This window comes from Adelges cooleyi, unplaced genomic scaffold, assembly GCF_023614345.1.
Source record: "Adelges cooleyi isolate 19-005CV unplaced genomic scaffold, UGA_ACOO_1.1 ACOO_flye_CR_arks_rails_tigmint_CR_PRNA_23, whole genome shotgun sequence".
In the NCBI taxonomy this organism is placed as follows: domain Eukaryota; kingdom Metazoa; phylum Arthropoda; class Insecta; order Hemiptera; family Adelgidae; genus Adelges; species Adelges cooleyi.
Window position 1 is genome coordinate 18,670,075 of NW_026095893.1, and position 15,556 is coordinate 18,685,630.

General features: G+C 32.0%; 2 protein-coding genes across 3 annotated transcripts in view; both read left to right on the top strand.

Moving 5' to 3' along the window:
- The first annotated feature begins 2,964 nt into the window (after positions 1-2,964).
- LOC126835967 (multiple inositol polyphosphate phosphatase 1-like) lies at positions 2,965-4,118 on the top strand. The gene is made up of 4 exons (XM_050568872.1): positions 2,965-3,237; positions 3,543-3,662; positions 3,731-3,884; positions 3,949-4,118. The coding sequence occupies exons 1-4, from the start codon at positions 2,965-2,967 to the stop codon at positions 4,116-4,118; spliced, it is 717 nt and encodes a 238-aa protein (XP_050424829.1).
- Positions 4,119-9,266: 5,148 nt separating this feature from the next.
- Positions 9,267-15,556, top strand: part of LOC126835151 (potassium/sodium hyperpolarization-activated cyclic nucleotide-gated channel 1) — a 39,096-nt gene continuing 32,806 nt past the window's right edge. For both annotated transcript variants that reach the window (XM_050567460.1, XM_050567461.1), the window contains exon 1: positions 9,267-9,734. In XM_050567460.1, coding sequence (XP_050423417.1) covers positions 9,463-9,734 — 272 coding nt within the window. In that variant the 5' untranslated portion in view covers positions 9,267-9,462. The remainder of the gene's footprint in view (positions 9,735-15,556) is intronic.

Here is a 15,556-nt window from a genome sequence, read left to right on the forward strand (position 1 = left end):
GAAAAAACAATGTAGTTCTACGCTAGGTACATTAGAAGAAGTACACTCTTACGGCATCTTACTAAGTAAGCATATTTTTACATTCTCATTACAATATCGTTAAAATTAAATTGTTTTATATTTTATTGTTTTACGAATGTAAAATTAAAGAATCCATTGGTAAGTTATCATTACAATTATTTATCCTAAACGTCACTTTTCACATTTTCCCTTGCACCCGTTCTCATATTTAGTTTTTACTTTCTGTTACAAACGATGCCCAACTCTTACCACTTAAAAAAATAACAAATAAAAATTACCAAAATCTTAATCTAATTTCGTCCTTTTTCACTTATCTTCAAAAAAAAAAAAGAGCCATATTCAAATAAATAAAAAATAACAACTCTTTTGAATAATTAGAAACGAGATAGAGAAATTACCATAATAGTTATGAAATATATATTGTATGACATTCGACCTCACATCTAGTAATTTTGTCCATCACACCCAAATCAATACTGTCGTGGTCTTCGAACAGCCACATTGCCGCAGTAGAAATTCTAAAACACTACAACCAGATGTAGTGTTAAAAAAAAATGTTTTTCTTAGAGCTATTGTTGTCATATGGTTTTCAGCCAGCCGAATCGCCGTAGCAAAATTCGTAACTCTGTCGTGACCTTTGAACAGTCACATCGCCGCAGAGATAAATCCAAAATTTATCAAAAAAGTGGTCAAACCAAACCACAACATTAAAAATGTCTAAATCCTATAATCGTCGGAGCCCTTGAAACAGCTGCATTGCCGCGATTTGTATGCCAAACAAGTACCCAAAAGTCATCAAAATCTATTTCTCAATGCAAAATCTCTCATTATATAGCCAGTATTTATAACTCATATCAAATAAAAACCCTTTCGGCTTTGCCATTGCGAAGCTCCACGAAGAATTTTTCAAAAAAAAATTAACACTGACAAAATGTTTAGGAAATATATTTCTTTCATCACGAATAAAAACACTTTTGGCTTGGCCATTGCGAAGCTCCACGAAGAATTTTTCAAAAAAATTTAACACTTATAATATTTTTAGGCAATACTTTTCTTTCGCCACAAATAAAAACACTTTTGGCTCTGCCATTGCGAAGCTCCACAAAAAAAATTTCGCTAAAATATAAAACTTATAAAAAAAATTATTATTTTAAGGGAATATTTGTGTCTTTTATGGATGTCCTCGGAAAAAACTCATAAAAATATATTTGGCTTTACTATTAAATTGCTTACTGTATTATCTATTTATAAAATATATTAGCTATGTCCAAACGTTTCAAAAATAAAAACTATTGATAACTATATTGATTTTAAAAATATATTTTTTTGCTTCAAATGAATTGGACCAATGTCCAAAATCTTTACAAAAATAACTACTAAAATATGATACAGTGTGATTATTTTATTGTAAACCACTCAATATCATCAATATGATCTCAATTTTTCAAAACAATTTTTAATTTTATCCCCCATTCTACTTGGTTTAGTTTTGGATAACTATTTTAAAAGTTATTGAAGTTTCAAGTTTAGGGCAGTATGAAAGGTGGAATGTAGAATATTTGTTATCCAACCGCACTATGAGATATTGAGTAGCCCATAATAAAATATTCACTCTGTATTTAAAGTTCAGTTAATATATTAAAAATAATATGTTTTACACAGAATATAGCAATAGATACAATGCTGAAGTTCCTGTGTACAGTAGTTTTTTTTATGGTAACGGTTAAAGCCAACGATGACAAGACTATTCCGTATGCGTTTTTCGGGTCGAGAACTTCATACAAGACAGTTTTACCACCGCCAAACATTGAAATACCAGAACGTAAGACGTATTTTATCATATCCACCATTTTCAATACTGAACCAATTTGTTTTTTGAGAAGCAACTCTAAAAATTACAAATTTATCTACTATGTACTGTGGGTAGAGGATGGGGCGAAATGGCACTGGTTCTGGGTTATGAATTTAGTTAAGTAACTTAAAGAAATCTCTACTCTAATTGTTTCTTAGGCGACGACGAGGGCTTCGGCAATGTGATTTTTGTGTGTATGGGAAATTAATGGATTGTTGTGGTTAGGGAGTTGGAAGTAGAATCGTAGGTAGGATAATTTTGCTCGGTCGGTTATTATAATGGTGTTTAGGTAAGAGTGGATAGTCTTGTTAGAGATATATAAAGAGTTTTCAGTGATTGTTTTTAGGAATTTGGACTGGAAAATTGATTTTTTAGTGTGTGATTTTTTTGCTGCACTTCGAACGTTTACAGAACGTATGACTACATTGAGATTTGAGTAATGAGTTGTATAGGTCATATTAAGGTGTTAAAGTTGAGTTTCTGTTAAGAAAGAGATGAACTAGTTGTTTTTATATAAAATTAAGTGGTTGACAATACATTTTATCACGGGGTCCCAACGATAAACGTCTGTCAAGTGTTATTTCTGAGCATTTCGCTGTTCGCGTTGCTGGTTGGTATATTGATTCCGTTAAATGATACTGGAAGGGAGGTAAGTGGTCGAAGAGAGAATGTAGTCTGAAATGATTTAGATTAGTTAACTTTAAATCTCCATCTGATACCATTTATCAAGTAAGCTAGCATGTTTCTGTAGTTCATATGGGTTGTTTAAATGATTTTCGTTAAATGCTATAAGAGAGCAATATCGTCAGTGAAACAAGCTTGTATAATTGTTTTTCTTTGTGGTTGATCAGCTGTATATTATATAAGTTGAATAAAATGTGTAAGGATATAGAGGATATAGCTCAATGTGGGACTCCTGCGTTTATATTTGTGAAACTGGAAAGAGTCGATGCGATTTTAACTGGGAAGTGGGAGTAAAATATTCAAATAATATTTATAATGATGTAGGGAGATTTTTATACATTTTAGATAAAAGGCAATGCAAATTATACTAATTTTATTTTGTAGATCATACGGCACGTCAAATCATTATGTTGGCGAGGCATGCAACGAGAACTCCAAGTAGGACATTTTCTACAAAAAAACTACCGAAACTGATAGAATTGAAAAGCAAAATTACCAAAAGTCCTACGTTAAGTGAAAGAGATTTCCAAGCCATAAAAAATTGGGCAACAACGATTGACATTACTGGCCACAGAAGCTTAACCCCAAAAGGCCGAGATGAAATGAAAGGACTGGCAATAAGAGTTCGTGAAGCTTTTCCAAATCTATTCGAACGGCAGTACGACCCCGACGTTTATAAAGTACCTATATCGCATCGTTTCCTGATTAACACACACGTATAATATAAAGAGTTTTCGAAATTCATGTAACGGTAAAATAAGCTAATAAAATTATTTTAATAAAACCCTAATTCATAAAGTCACCTCTTAAAAACAATTGGTTATTAAGTTATGAAATGTAATTTTCAATCGTCAAATAGGTATTTAATTTGAATCTTTTTTTTTTTATTAAGATTTTTATTTCATAGAAAGATTACTGTAAAGTGGGTTTGAAACAACCCTGTTAGATTTTACAAATATTTAAAAAAATTGTTCGAACATCTTAGGTGTTGTCTACAAAGAGTGAGCGGTGTGTAATTTCGGGCAAAGTATTTATGGAAAATGTTCTTAATGATGAAGCTATCCCCGAATTACCTATATGTGACAATACGGATATCCTTCTAACCGTACGTATGACGTGTGCGCGATTTTCTTGACTATAAATGTAGATAAATACTATGTAAATTGTATACAGTTGGAAGGTATGATGAAAGACGACGAGGAATACGATGATGTACAAGCATATATTAAAGATCAAGAGAAAGAATTCAAGGGAGGCCCTCACATGGCTGGTGTCGTGCAAAGGGTTGCGGCCAAATTGGGCATAGATTCTGAAGAACTTAACCCTGGTAAGTTGACCATTATCCAAAAGCAACGTCGTTTTAATGGTTTTTTAATGTACTGATTTTTTAGAGATCATAACCACCATGTACGAGGCGAGTGCCTACGAATATTCTAATGACGAAAGTGTGGTTCCAGCTTGGTACAATGTGTTCTGCCCAGATGACCTTGAAGTAAGCAAATATAGTAGACAAGTGATTGTCATGAACCGTAAGCATTTGTTGATTTTGATTCGGTTGTAGATTTTGGAGTACGGCTGGGACCTTACTTGGTACTATGTTGTTGGTTATGGAAATCCTTACAACAAAAAACTCGCCTGTCCCGTGGCCATACGTCTCGAAAAATACCTTAAGTATTATGCATTTTCAACAATATGTATGTTACGGTGGACCTTTTATTAATTTTTTTCTTGGTGAATAATTTTCCTGTTGGTGCATATTTTAAATGAGTAAAATAGATGTACTGTAAGTTCTAAAGAGCGTTATGGCCGTGTTGAAAGATATGAGTATGCGTTTTACTAATTTGGAACCTAAAGTATAATAATTCCAATTGAAACCAAAAATAAAGACCACCCTAATATATAATATTCAAACTTATCGATGGCGTGGTGCATAGACTTGACCCTAGTATGATTTCAGAAACAAAATCAACGGAGAAGGCCCGAATGGTGTATTCTACTTTGCGAGCGAGAAGAACATATTGATTTTGTTGTTCATACTAGGCCTGGGTGACGGTGACATTTCGTATACGGCATCCAGCTACAAAGGTACGCAGGACCTTAATTGGAGAACTTCGTTGTACTGTCCATGGACTGCAAATTTTATGGCTGTGCTTTACCAGGACGATCAGGAAGAGTACTATGTATCATTTTATTTCAACGAAAAACTAACTTCTATAACGTTAAGAAACGGTTCGCCATGTACAATATGTCCATGGTTGGGTATTCAAGACAAGTTAACAGCGTTTATAATCGAAAACGACTGCTTTGACTTTGTAGCTACTAAAATAAAAAAAAATAATGATAAACAGTGTGTGAAAATTTCATGAAATATTAAATATTGAAATATTTCAAATCCGTAAGATATTTCAATTTGAATTTTTTTCATTATTTTTGTTTTTTTTTTTTTGTATTTTAACGATAAAACAGTCTAACCGTTTCGCTTTGATCAGTTTCCATTTAATATGAATTTCACATAGTCTTAAGTTATTAAAATGGTGTATTATAACCAATACTGTTTTATTTCAGTTATTAAGTAAAAGTTATTATTTAATTTAAAAAAACTTCACGTAGTATAAAATTTTGAAATATTACAAACCCGTAAGATATTTCAGTTTGTATTATTATCATTATCATTATTTTTGTTTTTTGTCTTGTAAAATAATTTAAATAAACAAATATTTCAGTGACATACCGACATTTTTTTCTCATTTTCAATTTACAATACTTTGTACTATATACAATTTATATTTACAAAATATAAAATAAAAACAAATACGTATATGTTAATTTTCCGATCTAATGTATTTATCATAAGTATTTAAAAAAACTGCATTTACATATAGGTTATAATATCACAGTTATTTTAAATAAACCTGAGTCATGTACACTGGATAGGAATCCATAGGGAATACACCATTGAAAACATACCACATATTACCTTTACAATACTCTAGTAATATATCTCTACTGAGTGAATATTGTGTGCTGTTCCATCAGAGAGCTGGTTAACTAAGTATATTAAAGTGTCAAAGATCAACCGTCTATAGTGCACGATGTGGTTGAACGTGGTGATCATCGACCGAAGTCGTAGCTGTGCCAACCGATAAAGTACATTAGATAGGAAACTTAGACGAGCTGGTATAGTCTTGATCATCATAGACTCGGAGAGCCCTTAACTTCCTTAAAATACCAACTAAAAAAAAAATCATAAATCTAATAAACTGATCGACACAATCATAACAAAGTAAGGTCGATTTGCATAGTAAAAAAAAAAAAACATAAGATACATACATAACAAAATACATCGTTACACAAAAAGAAGGATACGTGTAGTTATACAGCAACATATTTTTTTCATTATAAAAGTCTTAAATCAGAGACAACTTCTACACTGTCGTTGGACCAGAATAAGGTACGTGGAAATATTATATCATAATAATATTAGAGTAATAATAGAGTTAGCATATTTTTAATAACATACTCAAACACATCTCTATCCATCCACCATCACCACCTGTATTTTCTTTTCTTTTATTACAAATAGCGGAAAAATATATATACTTTCTTAAGTTATATTACTTCTAAGTACTAAAGGTTAACACATTCAAAATATTTTATTATTCTATTAAAAAAAATGCATATACGCATACATTTAACTTTAGCGATTCGAATTCAATTGCAATTAGTACATAATTATGAAACAAGGAATAATAATATAATTAACAAAAAATAATTACTATTGAATAAAATACATTGTGTACCAAATATTAAAAAAAAAAAAAAAAATGGTGGCCAATTCTTATTTTTATGAAACAATATGCAAATTGAATAAATAGTAGTACAAAAATTATAATTTTCATTTCCATAAAAATATATTTTATTTTTTTTTTATCCAAAATGGTGCAATTGGTCAAATTTCTACATCCGGTCTAGACTAATTTTACTATTTTATTTTGAATTTTTCTTTAAAATCTATTGAAGATATTATAGTATGGTTTTATCGTTGTTATTGCATTTCTAAATAATTTTATACTATTTACTTTCTTGCGTGCTTTCGATTCCGTAATCGAAAGCACGTTTTAAGTTTTGTTATTTATTGAAATAAGAAGAAAACATAATATACTGTGATGTGTCATATGCTTTTTCAAACAATTACCTGTTCGTCATATACCAATGCACTAAATAAAAAATATAACCAAAACGAAAACAATATCTTTTACGTTTAAAACTATAGTAAGTATACGTGTTAGATTTGATTTTATACTTTCAATTTTCGTTGAACCAAATGCGTTAGTATTGTCTAGTGAACGATAAATTGTGCGAACAACACACAGTTAGTAATATTTTTTGTGCCTGTTGTTTACCTTAAATTCTTATCGATATGAAATAACATATGAGTAACAATAATACACATAGAAATACATAATAATGGTCTATGTATCCAGGTCTTTTTGTACCATTAAATTTATATATGAAAGACCATGAAGTATTGTGTGAAAAAAATTCAAAATTGTTTTTGCTGTATTATTTTTTTTAGGTTTCGTATCAATGTGAATAACACACGTGAAATAGCCCACATAAAATACTTCTCTAAGTAAAATATACAAAACCACATAAGCAATTTTACAAATTTGGAACTTAACCCTCAGTAATGTGTTGAAAAATAATCAGAAATCAACATGCTTTTCAATTAAAAATAATATGTAGGATTCATTTTTGTTAATACCTTCTGAAATCCCCGTTTAAGCTCAAAAAATTTATAAAACGATTCAAATAGGTCAGATTTCAAATTAGGTAAATGTGTCATATGTCATTTTTATAAACAATAGCCAACAACAACATTAATAACTAAATTATTATAAGTGCTATAATAATAAACGTTTTATTTTTAATTGCCTAAAAAAAATTTAGGGTAGTTTATTCATTGTGTTATACAAAAGATTAACTTTGACCTCACCCGACCAAAGCATAATATTAGAATTACAGTACAAAAATTGAAAATTGATCTTAAAAATTGGTTATTTTACCAGTAAAAAAAAAAAATACTTGCTGCTAAAGCTGGGAAAACTAAAATAATACATTTTTGTCATTATTATTTCAAACTATAACTTTAAAGAATATTCCATACAAATTTAGAACTAATTCGACTATTTTGAAAAAAGCTATAGAGCATACTTAATAAAAGTGGTTTGGTAATACAAGCTCCATTCGGTAGTAGATAACAATATAGACTCTGAGAAGGCTGTATTGTATTTTTTGTTTTAATATAGTGAACGCATTTCGCCTTGCGTCGTTATAATACAAATTATATTATAAAATATAGCGTGGGCTGTTATTAGAGAATGAATTATTAAATGATGTATACTTAGAATGAACGTTAATAGAGTTGTTGGTGTTGCATCGTTTCAACTTTTAGATTAAAACTCATTCACAATATATATATATATATATATATATATATTTGTTTATTTATTTCAGCATATAATTTCAATGACGTTAAATATTTAATATAATAAAAAAATTATACAATTGAGCTGATATAAATACCTACTGATCAGTACTCGCAGGCGGTATTCGGAGCTCAATTATAATAAAGTAGCTTATATAATATTGTCAATAGGAAATGGAGTCACTTGTGGTATTAGTAATATTAGTGTTAGTAGTAGTAACAGGAATAGTTGAACGCAAAAAAACAATACTTTTGTTTCAATATTATTGTTATAGTAATAGGAGTAGTAAAAGGAAAAAACAATTACTTATATTTCAAAGTTTAGGAAATAAATGTAAGTAACCTACGAAAAATCATTAGCAGTGGTATGAAAATAAATATAATAAAATATTATATCGCGTAGAATTAGTAGTAGGTACCTACTTGTAATAGATCTAGAAGTTAAAAAACACTACTCATATTTCATTTTAAATACCACGAAATGGGGCATACATATAAATTTTAAACATTTTCTTACACACAACAGTAACGAGTAAAATAAACCACTTTCCTAAAATAATGTTTAATTACAGAACACTAAAGATTACTAAAATATGATTTGGAAAATATCATATTGATATAGTAAAAGTAGAGGTAGTAGAAAGTGAAAAACAATAATTATATTTAAAAATTAAATACCGTATTTTAGGTGTGTTCGCAGCAGTATTAGTAGTAGAAGGTTTTCACATTCTACACAATACTTTTATTTCAATATTAAATATCATATTGCTAACCGTAGTAAAAGTAGTAGAAATTGTACAAGTAACAGATGAAAAAGTATTAAATGTAGTAGTAATGGTGGAAATAGAATTCAAAAACAGTACTCATATTTCAAAATTAAATAACATACCGAATTAGTAGTAGTAGTAGTATAAGAATATTTTTATTATTGAAAACCGCTACTTAGACATGGGACGGCAATGGGGCGTAGGTATAATAAAAATCTTAAATATTTTCTTACACACAACACAAACGAGCGATTGCGTGGCCAGCCCAGATGGCTATTTTTGCGCCATCGGTCATTACACTGTTACGGTCGACTCCGGCGCGGCGTTGCGCATACGCAGGGACGTCGGGCGACGGCCGTCGGAGAGGGCGCAACGCAACCGGTTCGGCTAGTGGGGGACGTTTGGCGGCCCGGCCCAGACGGCGGCGGCGGCGGCGGTGCAGTGACGGCGCGCGTGACACTCGACGACGTCCGATTATTATACAGCTGTTATTATAGCAGTGCGCTGACGCGTTGCCGCCGTTTCGCTCGTCCCGCGTCCAAGCCGTTTGTATTGTATAATAACCGATATATATATAATAATAATATTGCATATTGTCTTTCCGCGGCCAACCCGACCGTCCCGTCCCGCACACGCACGCTGGTTGCCGGATGGCCGCGGCGGCCATGACGACGTGCCCCGGCTTTGCCGAGTACGCCGGGTACTCCGGCAGCCGGTCCGACTCGTACGCCGCCGTGGACGGCATGGCGGCCGCCGACAAGAGACGCCGGCCGACCGTCCGCGGCCGCCTGTCCGCCGTGTTCGAACCGTCGTGCAACAGGCTGTCCATGAAGATCTTCGGCAGCAAGAAGGCCGTGCTCAAGGAACGGTACAGACAACGGTCGCTGGGCGTTTGGGTCATACACCCTTGCTCGAAGTTCAGGTACCTGTGGCTTTTTCTAGGAAACGGCCGGGGAAACTAAAAATCTTAAAACTTAAAATTAGCGCAACACTTGTTTTTATTCCAACAAAACTCTCACTAAAAATATTAATCGTAGGTAATTTGAAAAGCACTAATTATAAGGTATTATAAAGGTAGTCATAATATTTTTAGTGTCTCGAGCCCCCCCCCCCTGATCTTCGCCAATGGGAAAGACACGCTGCCCCCCCCCTAAAAAATAAAAATTTTTTTTTACTGTTGTCCGATGAAAATGCTAAAAAAGCGTTTACTGCCCTAAAGACGGTCCACCTGCAATATTCTAAATGACAAAACCATCCCCAAGGACGACGCCAGTCGAATATCAGTGTTCCGAAAATTTCCGTCAACTCTTAAAGGGGCAAGAAAAGCCACTAAAACAAAACAAAAAACACTTAAGGGGCAAGCCAAAAATAATAAAATCAGCAAAACGAATGGATAAAAACAAAAACTATACTGTTAGCAAACGCAATGCTGTACTGGTGTGTTTAGTTGACTATTATATATTTAAATGTGATCATGGCTTTTAACCAATGTCAAAAAAAAACACCGCCCCCTAAAGAGTTTAAAAGCATCGGATCGTCACTCATCATTCCTTATTTATATAATGGATGTATTGGCATTCATAAAAAATGGATATATTCATGGGTGGAAAACATAATTTAGGGATTATAATTCATGCCAAATTGTTCGTTAAGTGAATATTATACTATTAAATTGTGTAACTAAAAGACACCTGATTACTATCGTTGGAGTTTGCTGCAAAACGAGTTATTTGGAATGTAATTACCATTATTATTATTATTGAATACAGTCTTCGGTGCTAATTTCCATTTGGCTTTTGCTATGTAAATGTGTAGGTAATATACATATTTGTTTTACCACTACATTCATATTATACGGTTTATTATTATAGCTGTCGTTGACGTGTATGCTCATTACAATATATTCAACATCTGAGTTTTGTTTTTTCAAACAACTGTTGTTCGTTTGAGAAACATTGTAAAAACCCGTTCATAGGTTTGAAACTGAATTAAAAATTAATCGTTTCAATACTTCGAATATTATCCAAGACAAAAAAAATTATCTGCATAATTCCCAACACTGGCTAAGAACAACTGTATTAAAATATAAAAAAAAAGACACAAAGACAAGGTTGCCAAATGTGCAAAAATCAGGTCTTGAGTTTTTAAATACCATTATGATATTATTATTTTAAGTAAACATAAAATGTAGGCAAATGAAAGACAAACAAAAAGGAATGTGCCCAAAAAACTCATTTTAAATGTAAAACAAACGACTTATTAAAACTAAATGAACTAAAAGGGAAACAATTAAATATCTTTTAATTGTTGTATAGTTTAATTATAAAGATTACTAACGATTTCGCTAGGGACGAATCATACTTTATAATGCCAGCGTTGTTTATGTTTATAAAATTCCTTTTCAAGTATACATTTATTTAAATAATTTTCATTTTTTAACAAACCATAGAATAACAAATTAAAACATAGTTAGGGCTCGTGCATTTGCACTAAACTCTTTCAGTAATGTATATGAGAACATAATCGTTTTAACGAATAAATAAAAATAATTTGCATAAAGTAAAAACAAAATAAATATTTATTATAACTGAAAGTGACCAAATCACTTTCGAATGAACGCTTCTACATTGGACATCACTTTTATACATTCTTACTGTACTTAATTAGGGATGTACCGGTTTGGACCTACTATCCACAGATTTGTATCACGGCGTTTGTTTGAAAGTGATTTCATCACTTTCAGTTGATCTGTGATCTCCACTTGTCCATTATATTCCGTCTCCTCTATGCCCTGACCCTGACTATATCCACTGTACTGGCTATTCTTTGTTATGGCCCTCCAAATTATTCAGATGAGCTTCCGGTTGTCTACTTACTTGCGTTATTAATAATTCAATTTAGCTCGTTGGTTGTTTTAAAAACGCCTCCAAACGTATAAAGTCCGGCTTATGTATAAAAATCTAATCTATAAGATGTACACGGATTCTGAGACTAGTTTTAATTTTTAGCAAGTGAAATAAAATTTAATACCTACTCTATTTGCGATACATTTCAGAGAAGCAATAAATTAAAGTAGTATCTAAGTAGTTTTACATTCTTACTGTGCTTGGTTTGGAATGTACCGGTTTGTACTGAGCTCGGTTTGGACTTGCTGTCCACAGATTTGTATCGAGGCGTTTGTTTAGGCAGTTGGTGAAATGTTTATCTCTGTTACGACCTATTTGTTATGTGAGAATATCATTGGAAACACTAAACAAATGGACAATATGATGAAAAAAAAAAACCTTGAACTCTAATTCGTATGCGCCGCCGTACGATAATAGTCCTCTACATGTATTTTTTTAGCTCGATTAATTATCCTACGTTTGTCGCATTATCGACGATTCCAAAAACGTTGTCAGATACTATTGCTCGGACGATTTTAATTATTATAATTAAGGGCTTTAACGACGTCGGTTGTGCTGATAAAATGATTACAAATTAAGCACAGATTAGATAAAACCAGACGGTGCACTCCATATTAAAGCAATGTAATTACTGAAAATGTAAACAAACCACCCTCTTCGATTCCAGGGTGAAAGAAAGTCGACGTAGCTTCGACGTTTTGCTTAAACATATTACATAAACGATAAATAAATTTTTTCCGGTTTGGTAAAACAGTTATCAGGCTCGTAAAAGAACACAGACAGCAATTGGTTCCTGTTTTAATAGCGTTTGCGTTGGGTCGTTAAAAACCTAAAAAACCAACAAGTCTTAAGTGAATTACACAGTCCGTTAAAAACGCCAATAAATCATTGACCGGCCGTAAAGCGAACGATACTATGCTCGCCAATTGTATGCATATCACTTCTAGTGGCTTTTGTAGTTGTAGGAAATTTTAGTAGAAAACATGTTTGGTATTTGACCTCCGTCGACCAAACTACAGTGTACAACAAAAACAAAAAAATTGAATTTAAAATCATGTTTTGAAGTGAAATTTAACGCTTTAAAAAATATGTTATTGATAAGACTATTTGCATTACTTTCAATATTCAAATCATATCTAAACAATAATATTGTGTTTCACGAAATAGCCTAACGCTTGTTGCCTGTTGTAAAATCTAAAGCAAGTAATACACAATTAAAAAAATATATTACCTTTGTAAAGTGAACATGACACGTACCAAAAAGTTACCTGCGCCAACAACTACTTAAACTCTACCCTTTTTTGGCCCAACTAAAAAAGGTTGTCCTACACAGGCCGAATTGGTCTATCCAAGTAGTAAAATAGTCATTTCAGGTAGAATATTATTTTCTTTTTTACACACACTCCCAAATGTACTACACTACTTCCAAAACGGTGTCCATCCGTTTTCAAGTTTCGAGTACTTATATTTGAACAATATTTAGACGGTTGTTTGGTTTTTTATTGCAAGAAAAAGGCCTCTACTACTGGTATTGTTTATATTATATAGGTACATAATATTGTAATTTCACAATTTTTGTTATTCAAAGTTGAAGTTCTTAAATGTTGTTGAGACAGCTTGACTTGAGATCACTTGGAATTTGTTTAGGTCAGGTCAGCTTTTGGCATGCATCATGTTTGTGGGCGATTCTGTGGACGCTGGACCTCACTTAAATACTCTCTCACTGTGCTGCTTTATACAGTGCACCGCGGTTTGGGTAGTACAGACCGGTATAAACTAAGCACGGTTTGAACTTACCGTCCACATATTCGCATTGAAGGGTTTATTTGAAAGTAATTTCATCACTTTCAGTTATAATAAATCCTGTAGACCTTTGACCTCCCCTAGGCCACTATATTCCGTACCCTCTTGGCCCTGACTCCTCTGTTCTGGCTTTTTTGTTGTATTTTTTAATTATACTAATCTTTATTTATATGAGCACGATTATGTATTTTTTTTTTTTTTTTGAAGGGGAATGGGATAATTAAAAAAAATATATGTATAATGTTAACTGTATTGTATCAGATTTTTTTTTTTTGACACGTTGAAATTTTTTTTTATAACCAATTCAAATTTCTAAACGATTAATAGAAAAATTGTTTTGAAAAAAAGAGGCAGAATTTTTTTTTCTAGGCCAGTCTCGAGGGCCAACTCGTACAAGGCATTTGATTACCCGGCATGTTTGCCTCGACATTAAAAACAATCAATTAAATATAAATTTCTTTTTTTTTTTTTATTTAAAATTATATTTTAATTAAATGTACTTTATTAACAGCCTTTCATTGACACGGTTTTCGCAATCGACGTGGAATTCAATATGAAACAATATTATCGTACCTACATTATGTGTGAACAAATTGACTCTTATGCATTTGGTTTTGCTACCCCATCGAGTAAACAGTAGCTGTCGATACTGTTTGTTTCGTTAAAGAAAAAATTACAATTAATAATCAAATGTTAAATTTGTAGTTGTGTTATGTCTGGTTATGCGAATGCTAACGACTCGGGTTAACTCTATTAAATCCAGCAATGTTTTTTTCAAATAACTAAAAATATCAAGAAATTTTGTTTCTTTTGAATCTTCTGGAATGTTCTGTAAAAAAAACGCGGTTGTTGTGGCCAATGCAGAGCAAATACAAAAAACCGCGTAACACTATTAACGTGATAATATTGAATTTTATGATATGGAAATTTCAAGTCAAACTACAGCTGCAATAATATCGCCATCGCAGCACAACGATTCAACGCCATAAATTCCAAATGGTTTATCCGATTTATAATTTGCACTGTTCGTTATAATTAAATAAATCACTATTACCCGTTGGTCGACCTCATATTGTGATAATAATGATTCCACGATGGCCATGATAGTTATTATTTACCTGTAGGTACTTCAATAGATGGCTAATTAATGCATTAATAAGTATTCGCCCAACAACTGGCGTTTTTTTTTTCTTCAATAAATTCTTAGCCCGTTCTGTATTGAAAACCAAAATAATAATCATCCACTGGAAAAAAATCTCATAAAAAAAACACTCAATAAACCAAGTGTGTTAGTGTAAACTATAACAAAGTTCTGTTGAAACTACATTAGGCAATTTACTAATAATTTAGCAAAATTCAGTGGAGGCTAAAGAATATATTTTAATAAATTAATGGTTTGTGTCTTTTTCTTAAATTGCATTCAATCCGTAAAAAGTACAACGTTTTGTAGTATTTTTAATTTGGAAATTTTCTAAAATATGTTGCAAATGAAGTAGGTGTTACATTTTATTTCATTTGTTAAAAATTAAAACTAGTCCCACAATCAATGTATATTTTAAAGATTTGTATACATAAAGTATATTGGAAAACCTGACCTTACACGTTTAGGTGGGTTTTTAAAATAACCAACCAATCCGAAAGTAATCTGAACAAGAATCAGATTCAGATGTTAATCCCATAATATTTTTGAATAGGTCATTTTGAAAACGAGAAAATTATTTAATAAAAATTTCACAGAAACTACAAAAAACCATTTACTTGATAAATTATTGTTATAAATAGTTTTTGACTTTTCACCGGCATTGGAGAGTCATAACAAAAAAAAGCCAACACAGTGGGGTCCGGGCATAGAGAGGACGGAGCATAGTGGATAAGGGGAGGTCATAGGTCTATAGGAATTATTATACTTGAAAGTCAAAAATAAATGCTTCGGTGCGAATCTGTGAATAGTAAGTTCAAACCAAGCTCAGTTTACACCAGTCCGTACTAACCATGTCACTCACATAAAGCAACTTGTGTACAGGGAGATTCATTT